Genomic DNA, 14,859 nt, shown 5'->3' on the forward strand with positions numbered 1-14,859 from the left:
TTAACGCCAACGAGGAAAAAAGGATGAAATTATAATTAAATAAAAAAAGGGATAGTAGAGCCGTAGAGGTGGGTGGATTAGGTGGGGTTGGGTGTAGGAGAAGATGGTGAGACTGGGTTGTAACTGAGTTTACTGGACACGTGTCGGATGGAGAAGTGAGGGTGTAGGGGAGTAGAGTGAGGGTGAAGAGTAGGGGATAAAGGTGACGCGAGTAAGGGCAAAGCGCATGCATCGAAGGTTCGAAATGAGGGAAAAGAGTGGCTGGCTCCCCGGATTTCAGTTATATTGGTGTCAGGAACCTTGTTTATTTTTACGTGGCTTTTTCTTTTTCTTTTCCTTTTCTTTTTCTTTTTCAGTTTTTGTCTTTCCATTTTGTTTTTGTTTTTGTTTTTGTTTTCAAATTGGAGTATGTTGCTCTCGGATTGAGGGAATGACTCTAGAATTTATGACTTCATACTTGTTTTTTGCTGAATTGGTACAATTGTTGAGCTTCTCTTTTGTCTAAAAAATCCTCATTATATATTCTCTCGTTCTAATGTTTGTACTGTACACCCATACTGAGTTATTGTTAATTTAGAAGTTTATTTTAGTCCAATTTAATTTCGCTCAACTCAATTTAGTTCATTTGACCTTAAAAGAACACAACATATATACATTCATGCAGTGTGCATGTGTTTTTTTTTTCATGTATACACAGCATGCATTTAAATCAGTTACTCCGATCCGGATAATAGTTTATAACAAGTATATTAAATGTTTAATATAATTAAACCACATGTGTTTTTGTCATTATAGGCAACTGTGTTTGTAATTTATTCATGTTTTTAATGTCCTGAATTGTTGTTCGGTTTAACATAAATGCATTGGGATTCTCTTACTAAAGCAAATACATTGACACACGTTTGGTTGAAACTAAATTTAAATTTATCCACAAAAGATGCTGATATAAAACATGATTCAATCACAAGTCTTGGATTCAATTCAACCTCGAAAACTTGAACTTCCCATTTCAGGAATGATATAGACAGAATTCAATCCACTTAGATTTGCAACATGAAAAAAAAAAAAAAAAAAAACGGTAGTAACTTATCACCACCCCACCCCACCTCTCTCCCCCAACGTGTATAACCTTAAACTCAATCGATTAAGTAAAACTGAAATAAAATTGACAATAGTTCATCAGCACTACAAGTATGCAACTTTTTTCAAAGAACTTCTTTCCGCATTTAACTAATTTAAACGAGTAAGTAACAAGTTTTTCAATTCAATTATATGTTCAAACCCATTGTAGCCCACTTGTGAGTGTCCCACATTGGAGAAAGAGAAGAGTAAGTTAAACTCTATAAGATAAATGAGTTACTCCTACTATTGCTAATTGGTTTTATTGTTTTAGTATGGAATCTCATTAACCTTGTTTGTAAACTTAACTTTCCTCCTCCTTGTTCAGGTTGCCCAGACCTAATACAATATGAAGTACTCCGTATTACTTTAGGATGTTTTAATACTTTTTTTTTTAGACAGGATGGGTGTATTTAGGCCCTGTTCTTTTCACCTTAAAAAAATAATATTAAGTAAAAATAATTTCAGTTTAGTAAAAATAAGTCCAGTTCAGTAAAATTAATTTCAGTTCAGTAAAAATAATTTCAGTTCAGTAAAAATAAGTTCAGTTCAGTAAAATTCAGTTTTCTTAAAGAAGAATTATAATAGAAAATCGGTAAAAATAATTTCAGTTCAGTAAAAATAATTTAATTTCAGTAAAAATAATTTTAGTTCAGTAAAATTAAGTTCAGTTCAGTAAAAATAAGTTCAGTTCAGTAAAAATAATTTCAGTTCAGCAAAATTAAGGTGAATCAAACAGGGTCTTATACTTTAAATTAAAGATGATTTATGTTATTAATTAGTATTGCTTGCCTTAATTATTGTCAATTGCACCGCACCACACTTTACTCAACTTTGTGATTAGTTGAACGCCTCTTGCCAACAAAGGCAATAATAAATCATCAAAGAAAATCATCAAATTGAATGAGGTTAATTAAGGGTTAATTATGAATTATATAAAGTAAGTGTTCAGTTCTGCAAGGCACTCATCAACACATACTATTTTAGAAGATTAGAAAGTTAAATTAACGGTATTGGTTATCACTGTCAAAAAGACTGGTGCAACAACTTAATTATTATTTATGAAAATGAAAACTCATCAAACTGAATTTGGTTTGACTTATACGGAGTACCTTTTTTTTTTGGTTAAATGGTTTGACATACACTGATATACCTGAAGGCTGAAGCTTCAAATAATATTGGAAAATTTTCTGTGCATTGCAGATTTTTGAAACATAAATAAATGAGCTTCAATGCAAGCCTCAAATACAGTTGCATTTAATTTTTACTCAAATGATTAATACTCTCTATTTCTGAATAAAGGTTTATAAGAGTATACTCCATTGTACTCCATTTTTTGTACGGAGTCATTATTTTGGTAAAATTATGAACCTATTTTCCCTTTCTAATACATTCTCACCATTTAATGCTTTTTTTTTTGGCAGATGATTTAGTGCAATATTTTAAAGTGGTGTATTTTTTATTCATGTAAATACATATATGTATGTAGTACGAGATTAGACCAACAATCTTGGATGTTTGGGGAATTTAGGTAAGGAACTAGTTATTGGCCCGGGCGATGCCCCGGGTCATTATAAAATTTATTACTTTAATCAAAATATATATTTTTTGGCTTTTTTGTCACTAAGAGTTTAAGTGGTTTATAATTATTATTTTTAAATTAAAAAAGGTGATAGTTTAAGTAATTTTTTGTTTTTATGAGCTGATTTGACTATAAAAACAATTTTTTTGCATTAATAAATATAGGGTAAATGATAAATCAATTAATTTGTTGTTAAAAAAATTGATAAATCAAATCTATAAATTTGATGTCAATATATACACTACGTACTTAGTAATGCACAAAAAAATATTACTCAATAATCACAATTGTAATTTTTTTTTTTTAAAAAAATAATCACAATTGTAATATATGTATATATAAATCAACTCGTTTATTCTATAATTACAATTTTATTAATTAATGCACAAAAATGGAATAATTTTTAATTTCTTACAATTTTTATTATTGTGCAATTATTTAGGAGTTACATTCAAAGGGAAATTTAAATAGGGAGTTATGCACATGAAGAATTTTTCAATTAATTAAACTAAACATTAATACTATTAATGCATGGAGTTTTACAATCATTTATGGGCTGATATGATGTGGCGCCAAATGGCAAAATCGGTGACACATGGCAAAATAGCATGTTTTGCCATGGGTTTTAATATATATATTGATTGATTGAATTTAATTTTTTTTTTCCCCCTCTTTTGTTTTTAAATAATTGTATCTAATATTTGTATCAAAGTCGTTGACCTAAACAACGCATGAAAAAATACATAAACATAATTACTACGTATAAAATTCAACAAGCATGCATCGTTAAAGCTAATTAAGCATGGCAGCTTGATCTTATACTTGGCCATTCATTCTGAATATAAAACGTACGTAATGTCATGTATTTCAATAAAGTAGCAATAATATTAAGAAATTTTACTAAACTTGTCTTTGTCTTCTTTATAAAAAGAATGAAATATAGAGTAATAATACGGTGGATAAATATTCCTCCATTATTATCCGCAAGTTTGGATTTTAATCTTTTTTTACTATATATAGTCAATTTACCTTAACCTTTTTTTTTTAGAACAATTTATCTTAAATTCTTAACCTTAAACCTTTATTGTATACAAATTATTTATTGGAATTTTAAATTTACAATACATATGAAAACAAACATTAAGCTCCAACACACGCGTGCATGGCTAATAAGCCAACTAGCCAAGCACGACATACATCTTGAATAAGTAATTAACTTTGATTTATTTATGAATTGAAGGTGGTGTTTATTGAATAGATCGAGCGTATACAATGTGTCAAGAGCGATGAAGACTGGATTATTATGTGTCACTATTAGTCATGGATTTAATAACGTAACGTAACATCAATGATAATGACATGAAGGGCGGTGTTTAACCTACCCGATTGAAATGATTGATGATACGTATGATGGCTTAAGTATATACTTATCGACTACGAAGTATTTTATTTATTGGGTTAGCAGCAGCAAAGACAAGAGATTCTAAAAAGTGTACGTGACATACGATTATAGCCACTCAAAATTCAAAAATATTTTTTTTTTCTTAATTAATTTAATTAAATAACGTAGTGGTTGATTAGTGAACTCACTAAAGAATTTATAAATAAATTTCTTTATGATAAATAATTATTTGATGGTCAGGATCCATTAACAATAGTCCAATGTAATACATCCTTCATTCGGATTATGGTAATAAACTAATTTACCAAAACTGTAGTGATTCTATCAATGAAATTAAATGCTTTATTTTTCTACTTACAATTTTTTATCGACAACTTTTAATTTTCCAAGCAGGGTTGGGTGTTGATCACATTGGAAGATTTGTTATCTTTAGGAGGATCTTTTCTTTCTCAAAAGAGTTTTAATCCTCCTAGAGATAACAACTCTTCCAATGGGATCATTTTCGCGATTACAGTCAGATAAAAACTACCCTCACGACTGCTAGTAATATCTACTCGACGATTGTGGTTTATTTCATCAAAGGAAATCTTTATTAGATTCAATATGTTATATACTCCATATATATTAAATTGGTGCAACTAATTTAGCACTTTCCTTGTTTTCATTTCTTTGCGTCTTGTAATTGACACGAATTATGATACTCCTGTACTTCATAAATGATATACATTGGGATTAATTTATGGGAAGTAATAACGGACAACATAGCGAAATTGATGAAGAAATGAGAACCTGCTAATCTGGCTACTTTGTGGCCAAATTCCAATTTGGATTTGGATTTACTCTTGTTTTTCTTAACTAAGGAGTACTTTTTCTAGTGTGATCAGTAATGAACTTGCTGAAATTCAGTGTTGTTGTTTCGGTGACGGACATCATGTCAGCATTTGACAAAACTATATAAGTCCATGCACTAAGATACCCTGCTGGGGGTTAATTGATTATATTATGAAAATATAGTATACAAAGTATCATTTTCAGGAAGTTTAAAAAGAATATTTGGTGGAAACAATATGAAAGTATTTTTTTTGAAAAAGATGATGATATAATTTGATCTTATTGAACATATTTTTACTAAAGAAAAAGGTGAGCGGAATTATATATCCTTAATCATCTAAAAAATAGTTGTGACAAATTTAAGTCGATCTCAATTTAAATGAGAAAAAATGAATATATAAGAGTTTCTCAATTGATTGAGTCAATTTAAGCCAACAATGAAAAATGAAAAATTAGTACTTGACTAGAACTTGAAGAAACAATCTCAGGCTCAATGAAAAATATTGTAAATATAAAGTTATTTTAGAAATATAATACATATATTAGTTTTAATTAATTTGAGATTCTCAGTTTGAACGATAAATAGTTCATGTTTTAGCTCGTCACATTGGTGATACCTATGGAATACGTGTAATATTGGTGTTTAGCAATGATGTATGTAGGCCCATATAACAAAATCATGTCAATAACTAGATTTAGTCAATTATCTGAGCTATAACCATCCCTTAAGATAGTGAATTTTAACGATGATAATATGAATTGAGAATAAACAGTAAAATGGTTATATGGACTATAATATAATATGTAAAGGAAGTATTGTTAGATACACTCCAAACATAAAAGGTTAAATGACTAATTAATCCAAAAAAAAGTCTTGCTCACCTCAATTAATTAAAAGGGCCATTGTCCATAGTTTCGTTAGGTGTTACTGTCAAGCCGTCAATTAAACAATTGACAAGCTGGATTTTGGTTGGGAATTCATGAAGAGGGACATTGTAAACTAACCTAGTCTTATTAGGTCCACGCCAAAGCAGCCACGGGTGTGCGACAGTGTAAAGGCACTCAGGTGATAATAATTTTGACCCTTTTTTTACAATTAAAAAAAAATTAAAAATAAATAAAAAAAAAATAAAAAAAAAAAAAGAGAGAAGAAGAAGAAGAAAGTGGATAACATGGTTTATTAATGTAATTATTTTTACATTTATCATCTTGACTTTTTAAACAGTGTAACTGTGTAAACCTCTAAAAGTCAATTATCTTGACCACTTCTAGTGATGAATTACGCTGTAGGTTAATACTCGTGCAGTCGTGCATTTACTGTGTTGTAAGATTTTAAAGAACTAAGTTATACTTTCCTTCCTAATGTTCATTCTATTAAGAATTTTATTGAGCGTGCAGATAGATTTGGTGCTTAATCCAAGGATTTCGAAGAATGTAGTATAGTAAATAAACTAGCTATGGTAAAAAGGAATTGTAGAGACTATGCTAATTGAAATGGAAATGGGAAATTTTTTAGGAGCCCATTTATCGTTTTTGAGAAGAAATTCAGACACAAAATTTGGGCTAATTATTTTTTGGTCTTTGGGTCAAATTTTCAGGCTTACAATATACTTCAAGCTATGTAATACTGTAATGTAGCCCTTTGATCCATCTTGATCTTGCAAATATTGGTTAATAAACATTATAGACTATAATTGCACCAAGCCCAACTCATAGGCCAAACTAAATGGGCCTTTATTTATCTTTATCCCTGAGTCTCATACTATATTTTAACTATAACAGTTAATAATATGATTAAATAAATTTAATTTCTAAAGGTTTACATTAAGATCCACAACACAAGATACCAAAAAATGGTGTCATGTGCAGGTCAAGAATTGGTATGAATAAAATTATGGTCCCATTTAATGATAACAGCCTAATAACCACCAATGAAATGATCTTACACATGAGCATATCTTATCATTCTTGTTCCTGCACACTTGCTCATCGATTTTTATTTTTTATTAATATAGATTTTGGTGCCATTACTTTAAAATTCCTTCAAATAGCAACATAAAATAGGTACAATTCATTTCTTAAGGAATCATAATAATAATAGGTACGATTTGTTGGCTTAACCCTCCAACAGATAGCTAATCCAAATCCCAATGAATTTTCTTATATTCGGATAAGGTCATCCCAAATTTGCCTGCTCACCTAACTTACAATTTAGAGTTCCTTCATACATCAACTTCTCATTTTTGGATTTGTATGTATGCACCATCTTTAATATTTGATTATTCATTGTCACTCACTTAATTAAGTTGGACGTAATTAATACTCGTATCTTTATTTTCATATATGCGCCTTATAAGTATAGACTTTACTAAATCAATTCATTCATCCGACTATGCAGGTTATATCACCTTTTTAATATGCTATTAATACTTTACTCAAAATAAAATGTCTTTAATTGAACATCTTTCTTGATAAGCTAATATATAAGCAGATTTATTTGACACGATTTATTACTTTTAATTTAATGACTTAAAGAATGGAAAAGTTAACAAACATGAATCATACATACAAAATATAGATGCCTACAATCTCTTCTAAAATAAAGAATGGTGTTTTAACTTTTTCACTCAAGGGTAGGTTGATTGTCTTTGATCATTTGAAAGTAGTAACTTAAAATCAGAGTCCTCAAAATCAAGGCACATTAATTTTATATATTTGCATAAATCAGCCTTTGAGAGTTTGAGCTAAAATTGATGAGCCAGGTGGAACTGGAAGTCTCCTCCCAAATTTCTAGCCAACGAACATACTATTTTTAAGGGAAAGAAAATGATACTTAGGGTGACTTGAAAGCTACTTCTTTTGCAATTCTATTTACGTGTGTCTTACAAAGGAACAACTAGCTATGCTACTTCATTTGATTTTTGTTTCTTTTTTGACACATGAAACATACACGTGTTCACTATTCAAATAATAAAAGCTTCAAAGCCTTCAATTCTCTATAATCAATTGCATGTAGTATTCACAATTTCACACATTATGAGTTCAGTAAAGTTTCCTCTTAAAATCAATTGGTGATATGTTGAGTAATCCATTCATCAATCTTACTTGTTAGTCATTCTTTTAATAAGACAACTAATTTTTACTCACGTGTAGGTCCGAGCAATCAATCATTCACTCTCATAGCCTCATCATAGTCGCATGAGTTATGATACAAATTAAATTTACAATACATGCAGATTACACGATTGCATGACAAAGGCCTAGCTTCCATGAGAAACAGCAAAAATTGACTGTCAAGAATTTTAAATTAGGACGTATAAATAATGGGAAGATTGAGCAGTTAATAATAACATAATTATGCGAGGGAAATGACGAGATCCATGTCGTTCTTTGTCGCCTATGCATGGATCCAGTTCTTGTACCATCCCTACTTTTTTGCTAGATTCCTTTTTCATAATTCATGAATCAATGGTTGGTCGGCTAACTCCTACCCATTACATTGATTCATATTTAAATTTTAATTTCATCTAGTATATAAATCGTGACAAAATAATAGTCAATATATGCACTAAGAAGATCCAACATATTGTAAAATTATTTGGTTTTATAAAATTTATTTCACTTATCATTAATCTAATATACATTTGTCTTCTTAATTAATTTGAAACTTAGTGATTAAAATTAATAAGAAGAAAAGATAACCACATTCACAAGAGAACAAAAACGAAGCTTTTATTTACTTAAATTTATTCTTTCATTATGCTCGTTTGTACATTTTATACTAAAGTATTGTGCCTACTATATGTCTAGATTCCCAATTAATATTATAGTTTTCTTTTATCATTTTAGCTAGAATATTGCTAACTACAAACATATTGAGTAATGTTGTTTCCTTTTCTAAACTTAAATATAAATAAGAAATACAAGTGACTTATATTTTGTACGTATATTATGGTTCAAAATTCTAAATATGTTTATTGGAGACAAAAGCTTTATTTGAATTGGTTGTTAAGTCATTACTAGATCACACGTCCTTATTCATCTAATGAATAATAGCCATATTGATAGGTACGTAGTTAAACACAAGTAGTTAATATCAATAAATAATATTATTACAAGTTTGTGATAACACATTAAATGCACCATAAATCCGCCAACAATTAATAAGTAGTTGATAAACTTGGCAAAAATATGAGGTAGATAAAAGAAATTGGGTTAAAGCCGACTTCACACATATATATAAGGAAGTTGTATTAGGTGCATATATTGAGGTTTGCCTCTAAACTTGTAAGCACATGATCATTTAATTCAACTTATTCAAAATATTAATGTATATAGGCAATGTAAATTGATAACGTCCTTTCGCAAAACCTTAATTACAACTACCCCTAAATTCCTAATCGATCGCCTACATTTTCAATTGCACTCGAGTTGAATCCCTATCACCCAAGAACATTATGTTTTTTATTCACTTCTAGCTTAACACCTTAATCTAAGGAGGGAAAACATAAACTACATATAATTAGGTTAGTATCGAAATATTTAATTAGGTTACTAATTTGCTAAAGACCCTATTAGCTATAAGAGTCGACTAGCTAGATTAAAATCTAAAAACAATGGATTGCGTTTCACAAGAAAATAGTGGCAACAATGATTACTAGTATATGGTAGATATCCTCACACTAATATGACACTATCACAATTAAGGTAACACATAAGGTACTCTCAAAAAATGGTCCCATGACTAAGACTTGTGCTTACAATATTAAATCTAGATTTACACTGAATGCTAGACATTATTTTTGTTAATACGAGTACAAGTGTACAACAAGATCATGTACAGCTATTTTGAGATGTCTCATTCTTCATTTTGTTGCCAATTTGCTTCACATTTCCACTATCACTAACAATGCCCATGTGTAATTTTATTACCCTGCTATCAATATTAATTACTCCTTCATTCTTATAATTAACCATATAGTTTTATAATACATGGTTTTATTAAAAAAATATTTTTAACCATCAATATGTTTAACCGAATAATATCTTGCGACTTTAAAGGCTTGTTCTCATCATTCAATTCAGTTCAGTTCTTAATATCATCCTTTTATAAAATATTCAGTTTAATTTAGCACAATTTAATCAATCAGAATAGGCCCTAAATATAAAAAGATAAACATATAAAGTACTCCGTATGTTACATTGTATTATAAGACGGAGGAAAGAAGTGTAATTTATTAGTGAGTCACGGATTTGCAGTACTGCTACAGTACTACACTACCCAGAAATTCCCCACTTACTTTCATAATTCATTTGTTGTTTATAACTTCCAAAAACCAACTCTTTAGGGTTTGTTTGGCATTATTTTTGGTTTTCAGTTTTCTGTTTTTTTGAAAACTAAAAACCAGAAACAGGAAACAAGAAAAATGTGTTTTCACTTTTTTGTTGTCAGTTTTCAAAATTATCATGATTTTGATAAGTCTAAATATTTTTTGATCCATTATGTAACATATGTAATATACTTTTAAAAAACAAAAAACCAAAAATCTGAAAAACACAGCGATGTCAAACGGACCCTTAACCTTTTCGTCTTTTGTTTTCTTCTCCAAAAACTCATCCATTCCATTACATTTCAATCTTCTTCATTCCTCTTTTTCAAGCAACCCCTACCTTTGAAACTTTAATCAAACATTCATTTATTTATTCATTTCTTATATCATACACTACCCTTGTCAATTCACAATATTTTTATTATAAAAGAATTCCCAAATAAAGAATTTCTTCGCTGTTTTCCCAGTGATGTTATGGTGTTGTTTGCAATCCACAACATAGCAATCATAGCATAACATTATGACCCTTTTATTCCGATCCAAGTCTTGTCGACTCGGGTGCGACTCAGTTGACTCGCCCCCGAGTTCCTCTGTTTGGGATGAAGGAGAAGAAACAGAGGAAGAAGAAGATGAAGAAGAGAATTATGAAGATGAATTTGACCCAATTTCAACGCCATTAATAAGCCCAGGATTTGATAAAAATGGTAGGAGAGATAATGGTAATGGAAATGGAAGTGGGCAGTTTCCAATTCTTACGTTTATGGCGGCGGCGCTTAGAAAATCACTGTTAGTCACTTGTAGTGTTGAGAGAGAAGATAATAATGATGTTAATTCGTTGGAAATTAGTTGCCCTACAAATGTTCGACATATTTCTCATGTTACTTTTGATCGTTTTAAGGGTTTTCTGGGTTTGCCTGATGAATTTGAGCCTGATATTCTTCAAAGGGTTCCTAGTGCAAGGTCAGATTTACTTTCTTTTCCTGTTTTTGAGATCTGTTTTGTTCAATTTTTATTTATTTTTGGAGGGTGGTATGTTTTATTTTAATTGGTGAATTGTAACTTTAGATTTGAACCAATGTTAGAAGATTAATATTGTATGTTGATTGTGGGAAGAATTGAAATTTAATGTTGTTTATATAAAGATGAAAATGAGTAACTCAAGCAAGGTGAATTTGAAGGGTTTTGTATCAAAATTTACTTGAATGGTATGTTTTGCACCCTTTTTTGTCACGTCTAGGTTTGATTTCGTGCGAATATGATAGCTTAAAGATGATGTAAATTTGTAAATTGTAATTGGTATGACTTGCTAAGTATGCTTTAAGAAATAGCCAAGAATGAGTATAATTAAGAATGAAGGATACTTTGCATCAACGTGGGGTTTTCATGGGTTAGGGATATTTTACAAGTTAGAGATATCCTTTGTGCACTGTTTGTTCCAGGAGCTTTTGGCAATTCAGCTTGGGAGCTCCCCCCTTTCGGGTTCCTCGAATTGTTCTGTCATTCTGAAAATGAATATGTGTTGGAGCTTCTATTTTAATCCCTTTGAGTCTTCTTTTACGCGAAGGTCTTCAATTTTTTTCTCTTCCCCTTGTTCCCTTTCCCTACCCCAATTATGATTAGGTGAACAATTGGAGTGATAACTTAAACGGCCTGTTTGGTAGGTGGTAAGTCGTGATGGTTATCCAGATAGATAAGTTGGTATTTGGCTGGGGGTGTCAAAAGAACTCGAAACAAGGCATTTTTAGATTATCAGATGAATTGCAATATTAGATAACAGGATAAGCTTCTTGAACTGATAGCTTGTTGTCCAGAGAATTATGAAACAATATCTCCCTCATTAACTACAAATAATTTTACTTTTGCTGTCAATGCATAGGGCAGTTTTATCTTGACTGATGGTTGCAGTAGAATGTTCTTTTTCTTGCTTAAGCTATATATTTTGTGCATTATCTTGATATTTGGATTTTCTGGTGTTATCCAGTGCGAGTGTATTTGGTGTGTCTCCTCAGTCAATGCAATGTTCTATTGATGAGCGAGGAAATAGTGTGCCGAATATACTTCTTATGATGCAAAAGCGCCTATACGAGGAAGGAGGCCTTCAAGTATGTTTATCGAATTAAAAGTCTAAAAAGTGATGTAATTAAGTATTGGCTGATCCCAGTCTAACAGTTGATATGCTTTTGTTTTTCTTCACCTCCTTTTTGTAGGCTGAAGGAATTTTTCGAATCACTGCTGAAAATAGCCATGAAGAGAGTGTTCGGAGTCAATTGAACAAAGGGGTAGTTCCACAAGCAATTGATGTTCATTGTTTGGCAGGACTAATTAAGGTAATTACTTGATTTAGTAATTGATTTATATCTGCAGATTAGCAGCTGCTCTGCTTATTCATCTTCACCAGCTGCAATATGAGTCATGTGAACTCCCATTCTTTCATCATTACATAGGAAACTTAATACAGACATACTTTAAACTTAGCTAAGGATCAAACAAACATTTTGTTGTTTCTATTGGCCTTTATAGAAGCAGTAAACATTCATATGTCTAAGGTTTGTTTTAATCTCATCAAATTCAAGAACAATAATGGAGGACAAGGGAATTATGGGGGGATTTAATGGTAGAGATACCACATTCGAACCATGAATACTAATTCGGTGCCTGGCATCCCATTGGTTGGGTTAGGTTCACTCCTTTTCTCCTCTAGCTTCGCAGGGACTAATTCTACAAAACCATCTGCTCTCCAGATCAAGAACAGACTATATAGAGAACATAAGTAATAATAATATTTTTAAAAAAAGTCTTCCACAGCTACCTAGGGATTAGGATGACTTGACTTTGTGATTATTTTATTACAGAGTAATAACAAAGTATAATTGGTAACTGGACAAAATAATACACTTAGCTAACATACCTCATATTGTTTGCTGGTACTGCAGGCCTGGTTTAGAGAACTGCCAAAAGGAGTGCTTGATTGTCTTACACCAGAACAGGTAATGCACTGCAATACAGAGGATCAGTGCACTCAACTTGTAAAATTGCTTCCGCCAATGGAAGCTGCACTCCTTGACTGGGCCATCAATTTGATGGCAGACGTCGTGCAGTATGAACATCATAACAAGATGAATGCACGGAATATTGCCATGGTCTTTGCGCCAAACATGACTCAGGTGAACGTATTCTCCTTTTAACTCTGAATCTGAATTCCCTCTTATTTGTTGACAGCCATAGTTCCATCTTCTGCCAATAATGCTGGCTTATTGAGACAATAGGTCTATGATCTTGGATTCTTTTCCCCAAAGCTCATCTTGATTGAGCATCTTTTTCGAATTGGCTTGGGAATTATAACATGCTAGGGTATATTTCAGGACCTGCCCAAGTCCCAGGCCCTGAATAGACCTTTTTTGGCCAATGCCTGGTCCATGTTTACCTTCAAAACATGCCTATGTCATTGTAACTCATACAGCTAAATTATCCGTGCTTTGCAGATGGCTGATCCATTGACAGCATTGATCCATGCCGTACAAGTGATGAATTTCCTCAAAACATTGATTGTGAAAACCGTCCAATCGAGAGAAGACACTGCAGAAAATGCAAGGATGCTATCACCATGTGCCGACTCCTCAAACACCCCTACCAGGAATCCACACAAGTCTGTTTCAATAGGAGAAATGATTTTTGAGAAGCAGCAGGACAACACAACTTCTTCTTGTGATAAAGTACACAGCAAAAAGTTTACAAGAAGTGTCACTTTAGGCCGACTAGAATTCAGTCCTGAAAGAAAACATCGAAAATCTCAAAATAAGAACATCGAAGATAAGTCATGTGGCTCAAATGCACGTGACAGTTCTCATGTTATGTCCGTGGCTACTGAGTCTGAAGATGAAGATAGAGAAGTGGAAGGGATATTGGAAAGATTAAACTTGAAAAAGGGGGTAAAAAAACTTTGCAGGCATCCTGTTTTCCAGTTGAGTAAACCTAGCAAAAAAACAGCTGAAGTTGGGATTGTAAATAGTAGATGAGAGACAATAATCACTACTCAGTATAGAGTGTGACCATGACAGTAAATCTTACTCTAGGATTTGAGTACAAAATTCTTTAATTTGTGGTGCTTTCTTCTAGTTTCATTTTTTTTGTGAGCTTGTTTCCTGTAGGATCTAACCCATGGGTTTTAGGTTAATAATATTAGTTGATACTACTGTGTTGTAACTTGTAACCTGATTGTTCCATCATACTCGTGATTTTTATTACATACTATTATCAATAACTGTTTTATCATAATAATAATATTTTCTTTTACAGAATACAAGAATGAGTTGTGAATTACAATACAGTATTATTATTTTATTCTTCTTTTTTTTTTGGTGGAAGGGCAGACGGCAGTGGCGAATAATGGTACTGATAGTCAGAATATGAGAATAATTCTTCATTTGTAGGAAAATAATGTTAGATTAGTGCTCCCAAAGTCTCAACTCTCAACCAAATAAAATTACTATGATTTTGGAATTTCTAATATTACATTGGGAGATTGATCAGGAAATAGCATGGATATTTTTCTATATAGTAGTGAAACAATGGCCAAATTAATTTAAATAATCGTT

The 14,859-nt window shown here is 31.4% G+C and overlaps 1 protein-coding gene across 2 annotated transcripts; it reads left to right on the top strand.

Annotated features, from left to right (window-relative positions):
• The first annotated feature begins 10,649 nt into the window (after positions 1 to 10,649).
• Positions 10,650 to 14,564, top strand: LOC145614239 (rho GTPase-activating protein 3-like). Of its 2 annotated transcripts, none has more exons than XM_081669257.1 (5): positions 10,650 to 11,224; positions 12,246 to 12,366; positions 12,472 to 12,591; positions 13,198 to 13,428; positions 13,747 to 14,564. In XM_081669257.1, exons 1-5 carry the CDS (start codon positions 10,785 to 10,787, stop codon positions 14,278 to 14,280), a joined length of 1,446 nt encoding a protein of 481 aa, XP_081525383.1. In that variant the 5' UTR covers positions 10,650 to 10,784; the 3' UTR covers positions 14,281 to 14,564. The 2 variants fall into 2 exon arrangements, with proteins under 2 accessions (XP_081525383.1, XP_081525384.1); XM_081669258.1 differs by lacking the exon at positions 10,650 to 11,224 and adding an exon at positions 11,584 to 11,828.
• Positions 14,565 to 14,859: the final 295 nt, after the last annotated feature.

This window comes from Chenopodium album, chromosome 25, assembly GCF_948465745.1.
Source record: "Chenopodium album chromosome 25, dcCheAlbu1.1, whole genome shotgun sequence".
NCBI lineage: Eukaryota > Viridiplantae > Streptophyta > Magnoliopsida > Caryophyllales > Amaranthaceae > Chenopodium > Chenopodium album.

Bases quoted from the DNA above. Each gene is read 5' to 3' on its own strand.
- LOC145614239 (XM_081669257.1), top strand. From the start codon at position 10,785: ATGACCCTTTTATTCCGATCCAAGTCTTGTCGACTCGGGTGCGACTCA. The intron at 12,592-13,197 runs GTAATTACTTGA...CTGGTACTGCAG, and splicing joins GTTTGGCAGGACTAATTAAG to GCCTGGTTTAGAGAACTGCC. The intron at 13,429-13,746 runs GTGAACGTATTC...CGTGCTTTGCAG, and splicing joins TTGCGCCAAACATGACTCAG to ATGGCTGATCCATTGACAGC.